The 19,849-nt window shown below is 36.2% G+C and overlaps 2 protein-coding genes across 4 annotated transcripts in view; both read right to left on the bottom strand.

Moving 5' to 3' along the window:
* EXOC2 (exocyst complex component 2) overlaps positions 1 to 19,849 on the bottom strand; it is a 269,449-nt gene that overhangs the window by 226,794 nt on the left and 22,806 nt on the right. The window lies entirely within an intron of this gene.
* On the bottom strand, positions 7,284 to 8,101 carry HUS1B (HUS1 checkpoint clamp component B). The gene is given in 6 exon segments (XM_053447854.1): positions 7,284 to 7,588; positions 7,591 to 7,784; positions 7,786 to 7,835; positions 7,837 to 7,928; positions 7,931 to 8,042; positions 8,045 to 8,101. Coding segments are annotated over 6 exon segments (810 nt in total).

Here is a 19,849-nt window from a genome sequence, read left to right as displayed (position 1 = left end):
CACCGCAAATATCATTCTCAATGGAGAAAAACTGAAAGCTTTTCCGCTAAGGTCAGGAACACGGCAGGGATGTCCGTTATCACCACTGCTATTCAACATAGTACTAGAAGTCCTAGCCTCAGCCATCAGACAACAAAAGGAAATTAAAGGCATCCAAATCGGCAAAGAAGAAGTCAAACTATCACTCTTTGCAGATGATATGATATTATACGTGGAAAACCCAAAAGACTCCACTCCAAAACTGCTAGAACTTGTACAGGAATTCAGTAAAGTGTCAGGATATAAAATCAATGCACAGAAATCAGTTGCATTTCTCTACACCAACAACAAGACAGAAGAAAGAGAAATTAAGGAGTCCATCCCATTTACCATTGCACCCAAAACTATAAGATACCTAGGAATAAACCTAACCAAAGTGACTAAGAATCTATACTCAGAAAACTATAAAGTACTCATGAAAGAAATTGAGGAAGACACAAAGAAATGGAAAAATGTTCCATGCTCCTGGATTGGAAGAATAAATATTGTGAAAATGTCTATGCTACCTAAAGCAATCTACACATTTAATGCAATTCCTATCAAAGTACCATCCATTTTTTTCAAAGAAATGGAACAAATAATCCTAAAATTTATATGGAACCAGAAAAGACCTCGAATAGCCAAAGGAATATTGAAAAAGAAAGCCAAAGTTGGTGGCATCACAATTCCGGACTTCAAGCTCTATTACAAAGCTGTCATCATCAAGACAGCATGGTACTGGCACAAAAACAGACACATAGATCAATGGAACAGAATAGAGAGCCCAGAAATGGACCCTCAACTCTAAGGTCAACTCATCTTCGACAAAGCAGGAAAGAATGTCCAATGGAAAAAAGACAGCCTCTTCAATAAATGGTGTTGGGAAAATTGGATGGCCACATGCAGAAAAATGAAATTGGATCATTTCCTTACACCACACACGAAAATAGACTCAAAATGGATGAAGGATCTCAATGTGAGAAAGGAATCCATCAAAATCCTTGAGGAGAACACCAGCAGCAACCTCTTCGACCTCAGCCGCAGCAACAACTTCCTAGGAACATCACCAAAGGCAAGGGAAGCAAGGGCAAAAATGAACTATTGGGATTTTATCAAGATGAAAAGCTTTTGCACAGCAAAGGAAACAGTGAACAAAACCAAAAGACAACTGACAGAATGGGAGAAGATATTTGCAAATGACCTATCAGATAAAAGGCTAGTGTCCAAAATCTATAAAGAACTTAGCAAACTCAACACCCAAAGAACAAATAATCCAATCAAGAAATGGGCAGAGGACATGAACAGACATTTCTGCAAAGAAGACATCCAGATGGCCAACAGACACATGAAAAAGTGCTCCATATCACTCGGCATCAGGGAAATACAAATCAAAACCACAATGAGATATCACCTCACACCAGTCAGAATGGCTAAAATGAACAAGTCAGGAAATGACAGATGCTGGCGAGGATGCGGAGAAAGGGGAACCCTCCTACACTGTTGGTGGGAATGCAAGCTGGTGCAACCACTCTGGAAAACAGCATGGAGGTTCCTCAAAATGTTGAAAATAGAACTACCCTATGACCCCGCAATTGCACTGCTGGGTATTTACCCTAAAGATACAAACGTAGTGATCCGAAGGGGCACGTGCCCCCGAATGTTTATAGCAGCAATGTCTACAATAGCCAAACTATGGAAAGAACCTAGATGTCCATCAACAGACGAATGGATAAATAAGAGGTGGTATATATACACAATGGAATACTATGCAGCCATCAAAAGAAATGAAATCTTGCCATTTGCGACGACGTGGATGGAACTAGAGGGTATCATGCTTAGCGAAATAAGTCAATCGGAGAAAGACAACTATCAGATGATCTCCCTGATATGAGGGAGAGGAGTTGCAACATGGGGGGTTAAGGGGGTAGGAGAAGAATAAATGAAACAAGATGGGATTGGGAGGGAGACAAACCATAAGTGACTCTTAATCTCACAAAACAAACTGAGGGTTGATGGGGGGAGGGAGGTTGGGAGGGGGGCGTGGGGTTATGGATATTGGGGAGGGTATGTGCTATGGGGAGTGCTGTGAAGTGTGTAAACCTGGCGATTCGCAGACCTGTACCCCTGGGGATAAAAATATATGTTTATAAAAATTAAAATTTAAAAAATAAAAAATAAAAAGTAAAAAAAATAAAGCAACTGTAACCAAGAGATGTTAAATGATTTTTTCAAGGTCACACACCTAATTATTTATGAAATAGACCAGATTCTTGGTTTCCTGAGTCCTCTAAATAGGAGTCTAATTATCACTCTTTCCTTTACACCATGTATATATTATGAGGTAACTTTTGTATCTGATAGCCCATATTCTGAGAACCTTAGTTGTTTCCTATATGACTGAGGAATGCTAATTCTGGTGTGCAACAGAATTGAAATTAGACTACCTTTAGTCAAAGAAAAACAAAACAAACAGACAAAGAAAAACTCGGACAGGGCATTTCCAATCTATTCCCAGTATTTCTAATCCATTTTGAGCACATGATCATAATCTTAACTATGTTACCCTCAAAGTTTGTCCAAATATAACAAAGTAATGTCTGCTGACAATAGGTAATGCCTAGGCCACAACTGAATCAAAAAGTATGATCTATTTTCTTATTTATGATTAAGGAATACAACTGTGTTCCAGGCATAGAAATCAGAGGCAGCTGAAAATGCAGCATTCATCCTATTGGTTCATATATTTAAAAAAAAAAAAAATTAATGGTATGTCCCCAAACATAGGCAAACCATTATCGCAGGAAGACCATCTATTTAATTCAGAAATATATGAATATCTACTTTTTACAGTACAGTGTCCAAAACACATACAACAGTGCATACCAAACAGTATGTATTCAGTAATTATTTGTGGAATAAATTATGGAAAGAGATGTCTCTTTTCAGCCCATGTCCAATTAGAAATACTCTACATTATGTTTAGCATCACAAATAAATAATCTCTTATCATTAAGCCTTAAGAAAGAGTCTAAGCCTTAAGAAAACAATTTATTTCTGAACATTCTCAGTTTAACAACCCATGTTATTTTTATTTTTTTTATTATTTTTTAAAGGAAAATTCTCACCTATAGTTGTCAATAAGTACGTACAAATTTGCCTCACAAAGATTTTCCAAACGCAATAAACCAATAATCTTTGAAAACATGTCCTAAGGTCTTTCTTATGTAAATATACTGGACAAAGGTTAACAAAAGTCTAACTTTGCCTGTCATTAACCTTATTTAATTAAAACAATATAGTTTTTATATTACACAGCCATTTAAGATCATGAAAGTGGTAAGGAATAAAGTGAACAAACCTACCCTAAAAATACACACACCACAAGCTAATTTCATCTTTTGAAAGCAGAATGATTGAAACAAAAAGAAAAGTAGCTATTATTACCCACCTAAGGAAAATAACTGCAGATACAAAATAAGCCACTTTTATTAGGCAATATCCTCACACAAGTACACTTATAATAAACACAGGATTAAATGACACAAATGGGCAAATGATAAATTTGACAGCACTGGAGTACCTATTTGGAATTTCACATATTCACGGTACATGAAGATGGACTGCAAATTAGGATATACTAACTCTTAGTCTAAGAACTATATATAACATATCCTGTCAGTTACCAAAGAGGTTTACAAAAGTTTGCTTAAAAAGAAATATTAATTCTGATGTGTCTCCAGACTCAGATTAATTTATGAAGCATTTTTCAACTACCTAGACCTGAATGGAGATAAAACTTAGAGGAGGACCCCTACAAAAATTAACCACTAATAAATACTTGTCTGATCTTTTGTGATACTGGTATAGTACACTTATATAAATAAGTAAGTATGTATCATCACAGTATACTAATGAGTGACCTTTTTAGTAGTGGAATAAAAAAATAGTACAAGTGTGTCACATAAATAGGCCAGTACAGTTTTTAACAAGTGATATTTAGGGAGACAATAAAGACTACAATATATAAAGAGACAATTAAAAACTACCCACTTATGGATATAAGGAAGCACTTTATATACATTTCATCAGTGTTTTATTTTCTGAAGATACACTGAAACATAAAGGTGTATTTTCTTGCTTCTTAGTGGTGTTTCTCTAAAAAAAAGAAATAGAAGCTGAAATAATTTCCAAACTTGATGCTTTGATTTTTAAATGTGAGGCTTTGGTCTTCCAACGAATTATCATTTTGTAGCAAATAAATTCCTTCCTACCTACCTGCAAGAACAAAGGATATCTTCACACAAGGATGATATGACAATGGCTTATAACATGTTTTAGACTTTTTCATTTACATTTTATCTTGTCAGGTAAGTAAGAGATTTGCATGGTGCTCTACGTTTATTTTAATAAACAAAAGTGTATCCAAGCTGTAAGTCTCTGAATTAAGTCTTGACAGATCAAGCTCAAAAAGTTAACATCTATAAATAGTTTGGAGATCTGGGTTCTAAAATGGGTTCTGGCATTGACAATTAAAAAACATTAGTTACTTTTATGCTCTCTAAAACTGTTTTCGGGGGCGCCTGGGTGGTTCAGGGGGTTAAAGCCTCTGCCTTTGGCTCAGGTCATGATCCCAGGCTCCTGGGATAGAGCCCCACATCCGGTTCTCTGCTCCGCAGGTAGCCTGCTCCCTCTTCTCTCTCTCTCTCTCTCTGCCTACCTCTCTGCCTACTTGTGATCTCTGTCTATCAAATAAATAAATAAAATCTTTAAAAAAAAAAACTGTTTTCGCATCTATCGATAAGGTGTTTAGATGAGATCATTCCCAAGCCCTTTTCATTCTGGATTCTATGAGAATCTTACTTATAAGACCAGGCTTTTAAGTTCAATTACTAATGTAAGACTAGAAACTGGCAGTCCACAGCTTTTCACAATTAAACTAAACTATAACAAGAACACGTTATTATTTTAAAATTTTTGTATTAATTATAAACAATTTCTACTATATTAAAAAGAATCTTAAATTTTAAGATCTTATACTTAAATGTTACAGTATGAGATAGGCAAATTTTTTTTTTAAATAGCAACATATCTGTAGGTTGAGCAGAAGAATAAATAACCCCTCTCGTTTTCAAAAGTTACATTTCAAAGACCAGGCTACAAAACTTTTATAGACACTTTGTTAATGAATTATTAAAAGTTAACCATTATAATAACTCACCATAGTTTAAAATGCACAATTTTACTTTCCAAAACAAAACATAGGTTTTCTTCATTTCCCTGGTTTTATTTAATATAGACAATAGAAACAGAAACAAAGAGACAGAGGAAGAGAGACTAAGGGAAAGAAGGAGAGGAGAGGTGATAAAACAGGTAAAAAGGCAGCTTGAAAATTCTCATTTAATTAATAAACCAAAGAAAGAATTGAAAAAGATACTAGAAACAAGCATTACAAGTCATTTTATGCACAGAAAGAAAAAAGTCTGCATATCTTATAATTTTCTCACTGAGTTAAAATATTTGTTTTGCATTTTCAGCTTTCATTTAAAGTATACAAAAATGCTGATGAGGGCAGGGGATTTTATAAACATTAAAAATCACTTTTTTTAAAAAGATTTTTATTTATTTATTTGACAGACAGAGATCACAAGTAGGCAGAGAAGCAGGCAGAGAGAGAGGAAGGGACGCAGGCTCCCTGCTGAGCAGAGCGACCGATGTGGGGCTCCATCCCAGGACCCTGGGATCACGACCTGAGCTGAAGGCAGAGGCTTTAACCCACTGAGCCACCCAGGCGCCCCTAAAAATCACTTAAAAAAAAAACAATCTTTACAAACAACTTTAAAAATATTCACAAAGCAGGGACACCTGGGTGGCTCAGTTGGTTGGGCAGCTGCCCTCGGCTCAGGTCATGTCCTGGGATTGAGTCCCACATAGGACTCCTTGCTCAGCGGGGAGCCTGCTTCTCCCTCTGCCTCTGCTTGTGTGCGCTCTCTCTCTCTCTGACAAATAAATAAAATTAAAAAAAAATTCACAAAGCAATTGTACATAATTCAGAAAGAAAAAAACTTAAGCTATAATTCTGAAATAGTTATGTGTTAATAATTTTTAAATGTTTGAAATACTTTGGAAAACAAATGTTTAATTTTCCTATATTGAAACCCTAAGAGTACTGAAATGGAATCTACTCAAACTGAAAGAAATCTTAAAGTTCCAGAGTTCAAGTAACTTGCCTAGGTCTCATGTTTCTGTGTTCTTTCCACAACACCATGAATGGAATTTAGAAATCAGCAAAACAAAATAAATTAGCAAATTTAAGCATTTTATCACTAAATCTAGTAGGAAATTATTCATTACTGATTAAAATGTAGTCATGAGAATTTACTGAGTCTGCAAAAAATAAAGGTTGCCAAGTTAATGGCTCCTTTTATTGCATAAGCCATTAAAAAACTAAAATGTAATATGAAAGAATATGAACCTTCCCTCTCATCAGTGTACCAGTCCTTTATAACCTCTCCTTCCTCTTCTCAAAATAATGAAACATTGAGCATCATTTTCTAAATAGAATAACATAATACTATAGGGAAAAAATGAAAACTTGGTTTATATAAAAGTTACCCATAAGAAAAATCTCAGTCCACATAAATTGACTATTTCAAAATTGAATCTTTATGAGTAAGATGCATTATTAGTGAACCTAATAACCAATTCAAGCTCTGTAGATGATAAATCTAAAACTATGAATATAAACTAATATATATATATATACTGACAAAACACAGCTTTAACAAAAACTATGCAATATACACAAATGCTAAATAACTTCTATCTTTTAGACAGTATATTAAGCTCTCTAAAGTAAGAAAAATCCCTCACAAAATTATAATTGTTTTAAAAGAATGAAGTTCCCATTTCACACAGTAGCATTTTATAATAAAAATTGATCCAGTGTTTCAAAAATTCAAAGTTTTTATTTTGTTACAATCCTTTTCCCCCAAAAAAGTTAAAGTAGAAAGTCTTTTTGTTGTTGTTGGCCTCTTTAAAAGTATGAAGAAAAAAAAAAACTGACAAAATCAATAAACATACAAATTATCCAATTCTTTCACCAATGATTTTTTTTAAATAAAAGCTTTGCAAAGGAACAAGAGCTCAGCAAAATGTACATTCTCCATAGGCCAGTGAGGGTGTAGACTTGCAAGCCAATTAACTCAGGGTCTGTTTCAGTTTTTAAAAGATCATAAGCTTAAAAAAAATACAGGCTGCTTGAATTTTTATAAGACAGGAATGAAATACTGAAGAGAGACATCTTCATGAACCAAAACAAGATGAAGAATAGTATTGCTCAAAACATTGCATAAGGCTGTTACAGGATTTATTTGCTGTCCCTCGAAAAACTGCAGAAGCTTCCCACTCTCTACTAGCACTCCCACCATGTTCTCCAGGCTTCCGTCTTGAGACATATCCTGAGCAGACTTTGGAGGATTTCCAAGATTGTTAAAATAACTTTTAATAGACATGACATCAGTTTCTACACTGAAGTTCATTTCGCCATTTAGATTTGTTTCAACCAGCACTTATCACCCAAGTTGGCTATCCTTTCTACACTGCTCTTCAGAGTCTTCAAAGCCAGAAGATAAACCCAAACATCACAGGCTTTCATGCTGGGCTCCAGGAAATCTTCTCATGCCACTGGATTAAGAACCCTCACAGGCCCATCAGATGGATCAAGTACTACCACAGGAGCCCAACCTGTGGGCAATGGCAGCTCCAGACACAGTGAGGTGGGGACGCCACTTGTCGGTCAACTGGGGCTTCAAGGTAAAAGGCATTCCCTGTGCTTCTCACTGTTCTGAACAAATGCTCAGATGTTAGCTCTAAATAAATCTCCTTCAACGCTTCTAAAACATCTTCCACGCAAAGTGGTAGAAGTCTCCCCGCCTCACCTCACACCACACTCTGGCATCACAGATGACTGAGGTCATCAGGCCTAAAGCGCATAGAGCACACAGGCTCCCACTAGCTTTGGAAGTGGGATATGAATAAAGAGCTCTAAAAAGTCCTCACCAGTGATGTTGGCACAAAACTTCATGAAGCCATGAAGACGGACTGCATCCAGAGTTTGGTAAGAGGGGAGCTCAAGTGTGGTAGGTCCCAACACAGCCAACACTCAGGTTCCACTTACTTGCAGGCCCCCGAGAAGGGCCACAAGGCATGGCAGACCTCGGGCCCGAAAACCAAGGCCTCTGTTCCCATCTTCTTCCCTCCAACTCCTCCCTTAAAAAGAGTTTCACTGTTTCCACTCTGATTATTAAAAGGATAGGCACTCTACCACAGAAATGTCTAAATATTCTTTCTAAACTATAAGAAGAAAATTTAAATCATCACTCCTAGAACCACTTTCAACCTTGTTGGTTCATACATTCTAACTGTCTTAATCAGGGGGTGCCTAGGTGGCTCAGTTGGATAAGCACCCAATTCTTGGTTTCAGCTCAGGTCATGATCTCAGGGTCATGAGATCAAGCCCCAAGTCAGGATCCCCTCTCTGCTCAGAGTCTGCTTGTCCCTCTTCCTCTGCTCCTACCCACTCACCCCTTCCCCCCAAACTCTCTCTCATAAATAAAAAAATTATAAAAATTTTAAAAAAATACTGTCTTCATCAACCAGGTCATATATGTAGGTATAGTTATATGTGCTTTATAAAATTATAGCATGCTAGGCATACATTTGCAACCTTTTTTTTTTTTAACATGTAAACTACATGACAGACATCTTCCCATGTTGGCAAGTATAAATCTACATTATTTTCAGGCTGCTTAGCGTTCCACTGTATGGATGTATAGTCAAAATGACATTTAGACAATTTCTAATTATTTCTATTATGAACACGACAATGAACATTTTTCTATAAAACATTTTTTGCACATTTATCCAATCATTGCGCTGCAGTACATTCAAAGAGGAACTTCCAGTCAAAAGATGTGGATTTAACATGTATGTATCACCAAACTGGCCTGCAGAAAAGTTTATCAACACAACCTCCCGGGCTCCTGGGTGGCTCAGTGGGTTAAGCCGCTGCCTTTGGCTCAGGTCATGATCTCAGAGTCCTGGGATCAAGTCCTGCATCGGGCTCTCTGCTCAACAGGGAGCCTGCTTCCTCCTGTCTCTCTGCCTGCCTCTCTGCCTGCTTGTGATCTCTCTCTGTCAAATAAATAAATTAAAAAAAAAAAAAAATCTTTAAAAAACACAACCTCCCACCAGGGACACTGGGTAGTAGCAATCTATTTAATTTGTAGCAATCTGGTAGGCAAAATAAAATAAATAGTCTGAACTTGCATTGTGGATGAATTCCATTTTTATGATCTTTGCAATTCTGCATTAGATTTATTTTCCTAGATTTTAAGATCTCTAGTAAAAACATTAACTCTCTGTCCCCTTATATACACTGTCAATATCTTCCCCAGTTTATCATTTGTTTTTTTCACATTGCTTATGGTGGTCTTTGCCCTTGGGAAATTCTGAGTCTTTTTTAATGTCAAACCAATGGACCCTTTCCTTGCTACTTATAGAATCATGCTTTAAAAGTTATGTTTCTGGGGGCGCCTGGGTGGCTCAGTGGTTAAGCAGCTGCCTTTGGCTCAGGTCATGATCTCGGGGTCCTGGGATCGAGCCCCGCATCGGGCTCTCTGCTCTGCGGGGAGCCTGCTTCCTCCCCTCTCTCTGCTTGCCTCTCTTCCTGCTTGTGATCTCTCTCTGTCAAATAAATAAATAAAATCTTTTAAAAAAAAAAAAGTTATGTTTCTGGTACTTTAATACTGTTGTTATCTGCTTAATTACTTAACTCATTAGGAATCTATTTTGGGGTACTAAATAGCTAGTTGACCAAATACTATTTCACTGAACAATCCACTGTTTTCTCCACTGATCTGGAAAGTCACTTTTATCAGTAACAAAAATTATCATTTTAAGACTGTTTCTGCACTTCTCTATATTTTGTCCCACTGATCTATTTTGCAACTATAACATAATGATTTGATTTCTGTATTTTATTTAAATGTCCACTAGGACAATTAATTTTTAATGAGTTATTTTAGCCATTCTGTCACAGATATTGATATAAATGAACTTTAAAATATTGTGTGGGGTACCTGGGTGGCTCGGTCAGTTAAGATTCTCTTGATTTCAGCTCAGGTCATGATTGCAGGGTCATGTCAGGCTCTATGCTCAGCATGGAGTCTGCTTGGGATTCTCTGTCACCCTCTTCCTCACCCCGTACCCCCAACTCATTCTCTCTAAATAAATAAATAAAATCTTGTTTAAAATATTGAGTAAGATTCTTAAAACAACCCTATGAAAATTGTGATGGGATTATCAACACCCTGACATACTATATTCCTGCTTCTTTCTCTATCTCCACTGACTAGACTATAAGTACCAGGAGAGAACAGGTTTTTATATTTCCATGTATTGCTATATACCCAGTACTTAGAACATTCATCTGGATATACTGACGCTCAACACATACTTGTTAAATGAACAAATGTATCAATTACATTAACTATCTATAATACTGAAACTTCCCACTTATTCAAATCACTTGTAACTGACAATAAACTATTCAGCTCTGTTCAGAGAAGCCCATGTAACTATCTTGAAGCTAGTCAACCTCCTGGACACTGAGTCTCTCTCAACTGAAATCATTTTCCAGTCATCTATTATGTTTTCTCTGTAGAAAATCTTATTACCTGAAAATACAACAATAATTTTGGCTTTTATTCTTCAATATTTATGTGTTACTTATTTTAACTGCCTTACTGCATTTGCTATAACTTCTAAAACAATGCTGAATAACTATAGTATTAGCAAGTATCTTTGTCTTATTTCTAACAATAAAAGGTAAGCTACAATCATCAAGATGGAACACAGATCAATGGAAAACAACAGAGAATCCAGAAATGGACCCTTAACTCTATGGTCAACTAATCTTCGACGACATAGGAAAGAATATCCAAGAGAAAAAAGACAATCTCTTCAACAAATGTTTTGGGAAAATTGGACAGCCACATGCAGAAGAATGAAACTGGACCATTTCCTTATACCACACACAAAAACAGACTCAAAATGGATAAAAGACCTAAATGTGAGATAGGAATTCATCAAAATCCTAGAGAACACAGGCAGCAAACTGTTAAACCTCAGCCGCAAAAACTACTTGCTAGACATATCTCCAAAGGCAAGGGAAACAAAGGCAAAAATGAACTATTGGGACTTCAACAAGATAAAAAGATTTTGCACAGCAAAGGGAAGAGTCAACAAAACAGAAAGATAGCCAACATAATGGGAGAAGATATTTGCAAATGACGTATCAGGTAAAGGGCTAGTATCCAAAATTTATAAAAATTTTATCAAACTCAACACCCAAAGAATAAATAATCCAATCAAGATATGGGCAGAAGACAGGAACAGAAATATATCCAAAGAGACATACAAATGACCAACAGACACATGAAAAAATGCTCCACATCACTCAGCATCAGGGAAATAGAATCAAAACCACAGTAAGATACCACCTCACACCAGTCAGAATGGCTAAAATTAACAAGTCAGGAAATAACAGATGTTGGCAAGAATGCGGAGAAATGAGAACCCTCCTACACTGTTGGTGGGAATGAAAGCTGGTACAGCCACTCTGGCAAACAGTATGGCGGTTCCTTACAAAGTTGAAAATAGAGCTACCCTATGACCCAGCAATTGCACTGCTGGGTATTTACCCCAAAGATGACAAATGTAGTGATCTGAATGGGCACTTGTACCCCAAATTTTATAGCAGCAATGTCCACAATAGCCAAACTATGGAAAGAACCTAGATGCCCATCAATAGATGAATGGATAAAGATGTGGTATATGTATATGTCTATGTATATGTGTATGTGTGTGTGTATAAAAAGGAATATTACACAGCCATCAAAAAATGAAATCTTGGGGTGCCTGGGTGGCTCAGTGGGTTAAGACTCTGCCTTTGGCTCAGGTCGTGATCTCAGGTCCTGGGATCAAGCCCCACATCAGGCTCTCTGCTCAGCAGAGAGCCTGCTTCCCCCCCCACCCCCGCCCCACTCTCTGCCTGCCTCTCTGCCTACTTGTGATCTCTGTCAAATAAATAAATAAAATCTTAAAAAAAAAATGAAATCTTGACATTTGCAAGGATGTTAATGCAACTAGAGAGTACTAAGCTAAGTGAAATAAGTTAAAGAAAGACAATTAACATGACCTCATTGATATGTGAAATTTAAGAAACTAAAGAGGAGATCATAGGGTAAGAGAGGAAAAAATAAAACAGGACCAAACCAGAGAGGGAGACAAACCATAAATGACAAACCTAGGAAACAAACCGAGGGTTGCTGGAGGGGAGAGGGGTCTGGATGGGGTAACTGGATAATGGACATTAAGAGGGGGCATATAATGTAACAAACACTGGGCATTATATAAGACTGATGAATCACAGACCTGCACCTCTGAAACCAGTAATATACTACATATTAATTTTTTTTTTTAATTTAAATTTTAGGGGCACCTGGGTGGCTCAGTGGGTTAAAGCCTCTGCCTTCAGCTCAGGTCATGATCACAGGATCCTGGGATCGAGCCCCGCATCAGGCTCTCTGCTCAGTGGGGAGCCTGCTTCCTCCTCTCTCTGCCTGCCTCTCTGCCTACTTGTGATCTCTGTCAAATAAAATCTTAAAAAATAAATAACTAATTAATTAAAATTTTCAATTTTAAAAAAGGCAATCCTCTAGAAGTTTCTCAACCTGTTTTTCATTACTGCCTCTGTGAGGAGGCTTTTTAGCCTAACTGCCCTAAAGAAATTCTAATATCATAAATATACTGAATGTCTATATAATGTACTATATGTATATCTGTACTTTACACATAAAAGTTAAAAGATATTTTTTGTCCCCTCAAGGGTTAATTTTCAGTTATTGTTTCTGTTGAGAATACATGTTCTAGCCCTGTATCATTAAGTAGGATGTTTACTATTGATACTACATAGCTAATAATTATGTTACAGAAAATAGCTTTCTATCCTTAGTTTGTTGAAAGTTTTTTTTTTTAAGATTTTATTTAATATTTGACTGAGAGAGAGACACACAAGCAGGCAGAGCAACAGAGGAAGAGGGAGAAGCAGGCTCCCTACTGACAAGGGAGCCCAATGTGGGCCTCGATCCCAGGACCCTGGTGTCATGACCTGAGCCAAAGGCAGTTGCTTAACCAACTGAGCCACCCAGGTGCCCCAAAAGTTTATTTTTAAAATTAGGAATGGACAGTGAAATCTACCAAATATTTTCTCAACTTTTGAGATAACTTTTTTAATCTATTAATACAGTGGATTAAAAAAATAAATTTCCTATTAATGAATTAGTTTATATTCTAGGAATAAACATTACTTGGTTCCATATTTTTAAGTTGTTTTCTTTCTTTTATCCTTTCTTCCTTTTTCTTTCTTTCTTTCTTTGAGAGAGTGAGAGAGAGCACAAGCAGGGGGAGCTGCAGATGGAGAGGGAGAAGCAGGCTCCCCACTAACAAGGAAACCCAATACTAGGCTAGATCCCAAGACCCTAAGATCATGACTTGAGCCAAAGGCAGATGCTTTACCGACTGAGTCACCCAGGCACCCCGCTTGGTTCCATTTTATTAGTTCTTCAAACATTCCTAGATTTGATTCACTTCTACTTTAAGAGTTTTACATCTTAAATCTTATTTTCAATTAATTAGAAATTACCTTCTCTTATATTTCTTTGCTCATTTTTGTAGTATCAAGAAGCATTCAGCAGTGCACAAGTATTATTGAGCACTTACTGTATCCAGAGTGCTGTTCTGGCCTTACACAAAGAATTTAAAGTTTTCCATATTTGCTATCTCGTAGTTATTTAAATAGTATAGAAATGTTCTATTCCTTGTATGTTTCCTGTTGCTTGCTTGTAAAACCATCTATATCTAGTACATCATTATGTATGATTGTTTGAGAATTTCCTTCATGGTAATAGGACCATGTTTTATAACTCTTCTTTAGATAATTTTAGTATATGTTTCAGAAAGTTAGATATATCATTCTGATTTTCAAATTTAACATCATACTACTTTCTTATATAGCTGTGGTTTTATCATCTCTGCCACTGTCTTGAGTATTTGTAAGTATCTTTTTTTCATGGTTAGACTTGTGAATGCTTTCTGTTTTAATGAGCCTTTATAATAACAGGCCGTGATATAAGCTGTAAATTCTACCTCCTTTTTTCAGGAGAGGTGTTTATTACCTATAGCGTCAACCCGTAGCTTCAACATTTGTCAATTCCTCTTGCTTGGGTTATATTTTGTTGTTGTTGTTGTTGTTTTTCCTATCTATCTAGATTGAATAATTAGTTCATTTGTTTCAGTCTTCCTTTAAAGCCACTACTTTTCTTATCTATAATGTTGGTCACACCATTGATTTTGACATGCAATGGGTTCACTCTTCATTTATAAGCGATTTGTAGTTGCAGTTTTGATTTCTTCTTTAACCCAAGATTAACTTTAGAAGGCTTTAAAGAATTCCACAGTTTAACAGTTTGTTGTTGAGCTTTATTATGATGATGATTATTGTGATTATTAAATTCCAGTATTTACTAGCTTTATTCTTAGTCCAATATGTTTACTTGTTTTGGTCAGAGAATATAGCCCATAAATGTCCTAATTGGGGAATTTACTGAGGTTTCTTTTGTGGAATCCCTTCACTTACTTATTCACTGACATTCCCTGGTGCCTGTTTTAGATCAGGAGTCAGCAAACTATAGCAACCAAGAAATACACCTGTTTTTATAAATAAAGTTTTATTGGTGCACGCAAACTCATTTCCATGTTGTCTATTACTGTTTTCTTACTGCAACAGAATTGAGTAGTTGTAATAGAGACTTTAAGGCCCAAAATACTTATAAAGTATTTACTAATCACCCTTTCAGAAAAAGTGTGCCAACCCCTATTAGATGATGGCAGGTCAGCATCGCCTGTATCAACACCATTCTAACTTGAAACATCTGCAGATTTTCAGCTCTTTTAATTTCCAAATATATGTTAAGGTTCCTTTCCTGTTTCCAGCACTGATATTTTCCTCACAATTGTGAGGAATTTTTTATAATAGTGATATATTAGAACATATAAGAAACTAAGAGGAAAAAACCTATAAGAAACTAAGAGGAATTTTTTATAATAGTGATTTAGTGATTTATAATAGTGATTAGAACATATAAGAAACTAAGAGAGAAAATAAAAAATATTGGTATATGTGACAGCATCTTTGTCCTGTAAGTCCTACTGATACAAAACTGAATAAATACTCCAAATATTATTATCTTATGCTTACAAAAGGAATTTCAAAAACTGTCTTAGCATCCCTTTTGGAAATTAAGGGCACATACTGCATGGAGCACTGGATGTTACATGCAAACAATGAAACATGGAACACTACATCAAAAACTAATGATATACTGTATGGTGACTAACTTAACATAATAAAATTTTTTAATAAAAAATAAAAATTAATTTAAAAATTTAAAAAATAAAAAAAGAAATTAAGGTCTATTGAATCTGTTGTTCCACAGAACTGAGAAATTCGGTACTTTGCTTTATTTCTTTAAAGACTTGACAAGTTGGTTTTTTTTTTCTTAATAAACTTTTTTAAATAGTTTCTGGTTTATAGAAAAATTAAGTAGAAAGTACAGAGAATTCCCATATAGCTGTGAATATTAATTGAGGGAAACCTCATTTTGGACGGAGTCAGGAAGCCCTGATGGGACTTTTCATTACAGCTTACTTCACATCCCTGGACAGGAAGAAATTTAATTTACCATTCCAACAAGGAGGAAGACTTCTCCTTGCCAAGCAAGAGCCCAGCCAATAAGAAACTATCACAATTCAGATGATGAGAAACATCACTGTTAGGCAGGAAACTAGGCATGAGTGACAAGGAGGATGGACCTTAGACATCCTGATGGAGAGCCCTAACAGAGCACCACCTGGAGACAACCCCATGCCACCCATCTAGAGGGTGGTTTGGTTTGTGGTTGCAACAGAGTTGGAGAGAAGTACATTGTGCTTGTTGTGCTCCTGCAGAAAGCAGCTCCTTGTCCTTCTTTGACCTATGTCTCTAGTATAGAAATAATGCAGTTTCCTATCCCGAGCATCATTTTTAAAACATTTTAGGAAAGGACATGTAGAGTTGGCTCATTATTGTATAAATCTAGGCCTGTGATTCAAATGTGGCCTCCTGAGGACTCATGCAAAAGAAAAAGTTGATAATTCTATATTATGCAGTGAAAAAAGAACTGAGGCTTCTTTCCTTTTCCATATAACTCGCAGTAACATCACCACCTTAAACTCCTGCTTTCCTCCAACACACTTTCCTTCAAAGCCGTCTCTCCTCTTCTTTTTCTCTATAAAGTAACCTTCCTCTCATTCTCCAGACTTGCCTATGGTTTTCCATAGCCTGCGTGTCCTGAATTGCAATTTTTCTACTACCCCCAAACAGTTTTACGGTAAAATAAGTAGTCATTTTATTTGGAAGGTTATATAGCCCTTCACAAGCCCCACATACAGTTTCATTTATAACCAGTATCTTACATTAGCCTGGTGTATTTGTTACAATTGATAAGCCAAAATTGATACATTAGCCAAATGCCATAGTTTGCTATTAGGTTCACTTTTTGTGTTGTACATTTGAGTTTTGACAAATGTATAATTACATGTATTCACAATTACAGTATCATGGAGAAGAGTTTCAATGCCTTAAAATCCTTTTTTCCCCTCTTAGCATATCAATCATACTTGTTAAATGTTTTTCAGTGGTTGCCCTACAGTTTGCATTACACATGCACAACTAAACCAAGGCAAGTGTCAAATAACACTGTACTTCACGGCTAGTGGAAGGACCTAATAACAGACTATTCTCAATTTCTCCTTCATATGCTTTATAATATATTCTCATTAATTTCTATTCTCCATAAGCTAAAATCACCAAATACTTTGTTCCTGTTATTAAACTATTAGATCAGTTAAGAATAATTATATTTATCTTCATTTATTTTTCTCTAACACTCCTTTATGTAGATCCTAGTTGCTGACCTTTATCATCTTTCTTTCTGAGGAATTTTTTTTTTTTTTTTAGATTTTATTTATTTATTTGACAGACAGAGATCACAAGTAGGCAGAGAGGCAGGCGGGGAGGTGTGGGGAGCAGGCTCCCTGCTGAGCAGAGAGCCCGATGTGGGGCTCGATCCCAGGACCCTGAGATCATGACCTGAGCCGAAGGCAGAAGCTCTAACCCACTGAGCCACCCAGGCGCCCCTGAGGAATTTTTTTAATGTTTCTTGTGAAGTAGGCTTACTGGAGACAAATTCCTCCAATTTTTAAGTAGTTCTCATTCATTTTTGAAGGCTAATTTGATAATTTTACTTGTACACAAAATTCTATTTTTTTTCTTTCAGCACTATAAATATTACACTTTTCTTATTCATTCTTTTCTAGCTTATATGATATCTGAAAAGAAATCCAATCTAATTCTTATCCTTGATATCCCAAGGTGTTTTCCCCCTGGCCTACTTCAAGATTTTCTGTTTTTAATTTCCTAAAATTTGAATATAACTAGATATAGATTTTTTTTTAGCATAAGTCCTGCATGAGTATTCTCTGAACTTCCTGGGTCTATGGTTTATTGCCTATTATTAATTTTGGAAAATTCTCAGTTATTGTTGCAGGTCATTCCACAGACAGGCCCTCATGCACAGCATAAATGGAGACTCACCCACCCTGTCCCCCACAGCCTACTACTACCCCCACACTGTCTCCCACAGTTCCCCACTGAGGTCCACCAGTTATCCTTCCACCCTATCCTCCACCCTGTCCCCTATATTGTACAGTGAATAATAAAAAAGAAGAAAAAAAGAAAATCACAAAATGTTAAAAGAAGGAGGAGGAGAAGAAAAAGAAAAAAAGATTAGGAGAAGAAAAGAAAAAAATAACAAAATAAACACTAAAAAGCCCTTCAGGTCACCAAACATAAGCTAAATAGGTTAAAAGGTCCCAAACCTAGGCTCAGCCAGGGACTTAAACAGGTGCTTCAAATTCCCTACCAAGGGCTCCTCATGAGATCCTAGCAAGAAATGAACCAATCACAGCTAGGTATAATCCACAGTGATTTTCTCGATTTTTGATCTCAAGAACTCTTTAAAAAAAAAAAAAAAGTGTGGGGGAGGGTGACAGATACCAAAAGACTTTATTTGTGCAGGTTATAGCCATTGTTAACACTAATAATAGGAAAACCTCATTCAGAATGGACTCAGGAGGCTGACAGGGGGAGCTCTCAAGGCCTATCATTCCTGTCAACTGCAGATCCAACAGGAAGAAAAGGGCCTATTTTACTACCCCAGCAGGAAAAAGAAAGTTTTTCCTTCTCTCCCAGAAACAGCCCAGAAAGAGAGGCAATGAAAAGCCACGATACTTCTACTCCCAGTTTACTCCCTATGGACTTTTTGTTTCTAACAGCCTACCAACTCTCCCTTTTCCTCTATAAAAGAGAGTTCTTTTCCTTGTCCATGTTCTCTGGGCATGGCTATGCTTTTGCAATTCTCTACTATTCCCAAAGAGACCTATTTCTGCTGGCGAAATACTGGTAGTTATATTTTTTAGGTTAATATCATTAATACTTACTTTATTAGAAATAAAAACATAGGACGCTTCAGTGGCTTTTCCATTTCTAGTAAGAAAAGCTGTAACAATTTTGGCTTTTTGAAAGCTTATTCTGTCTACATTTAATATAATTCCTTTTCTGTAATCTCTGAATGATTGGTCTCAAGAAGACACAACTTAAGTGGCATTACAATACTGTATTTGTTCTGTTGCATAAGACATATGGTATGTTAACATTTATACAGCTGAGAGGAAGATAGTTTTCATCATATTTTCATTTCTTATTTATAGTTTTGCCTAAAGTCTTTGGAATAGATTCTTCTTTCCCATAAGTCAGAGAACCCACTATATCTACTCTGGTATTTTCAAATGAGGAAGCTGCAGCTGTAGGACAAGAAAGCATGTCTACTCTTTCTTTATTAAGCTAACAATCCACCATGCTCTATATCTGCATTATTCAGCATGGATAGGGGTTCTGGGTGTTGGACATGGCACAGTACCTCAGGAGAAGGAAACAAGAAGCCCCTTTATTTATTCCTTCTCGAACATTTTTCCTTTATGTAGATCTGAGTTTCTCTATATATCATATCCCTTCTCTCTGGAAAACTTCTTTAACATTTTAACTTCTTTTAACATTTAACATAATCTGGTAATAAATTTCCTTAGTTCTGCTTGTCTGAGAAAGTCTTTATTTCTCCTTCACTTCTGAAGGTTAACCGCACTGCATACAGAATTCTGATAGTTTTTCCTTGCTTGCTTGTATGGTTTCTGAAGAGAAGTACTATGTAATATTTGTCTTTGTCCCTTTCTAGGTAAGGTGGGTATTCCCCACCCCGCAACTTCTTTCACTATCTTCCCTTTGATGTTTCTGCAGTTTGAATATATATCTAAGTGTATATTTTTTTTCTTATTCGTCTGCTTACTACTTCTCTGAATTTTCTGATCTGTGGTTTGGGATCTATCATCACTTTTGGGAAATCCTCAGCTATGACCTCAAGTATTTTTTCTGTTCCTTTCTCTCCTTTTCCTTCCGGTATTTCCATTATGTGTTACACGTTTTGTAACTGCCCATTTCTTGGATATTCTATTCATTTCCTTTAGTTTTTTTCTCTTTGTAATTGTTACTGACATT

This window comes from Lutra lutra, chromosome 6, assembly GCF_902655055.1.
Source record: "Lutra lutra chromosome 6, mLutLut1.2, whole genome shotgun sequence".
NCBI lineage: Eukaryota > Metazoa > Chordata > Mammalia > Carnivora > Mustelidae > Lutra > Lutra lutra.
The sequence above is the reverse complement of the archived record's forward strand: the minus strand, read 5'-3'. Positions and strand labels throughout refer to the sequence as shown.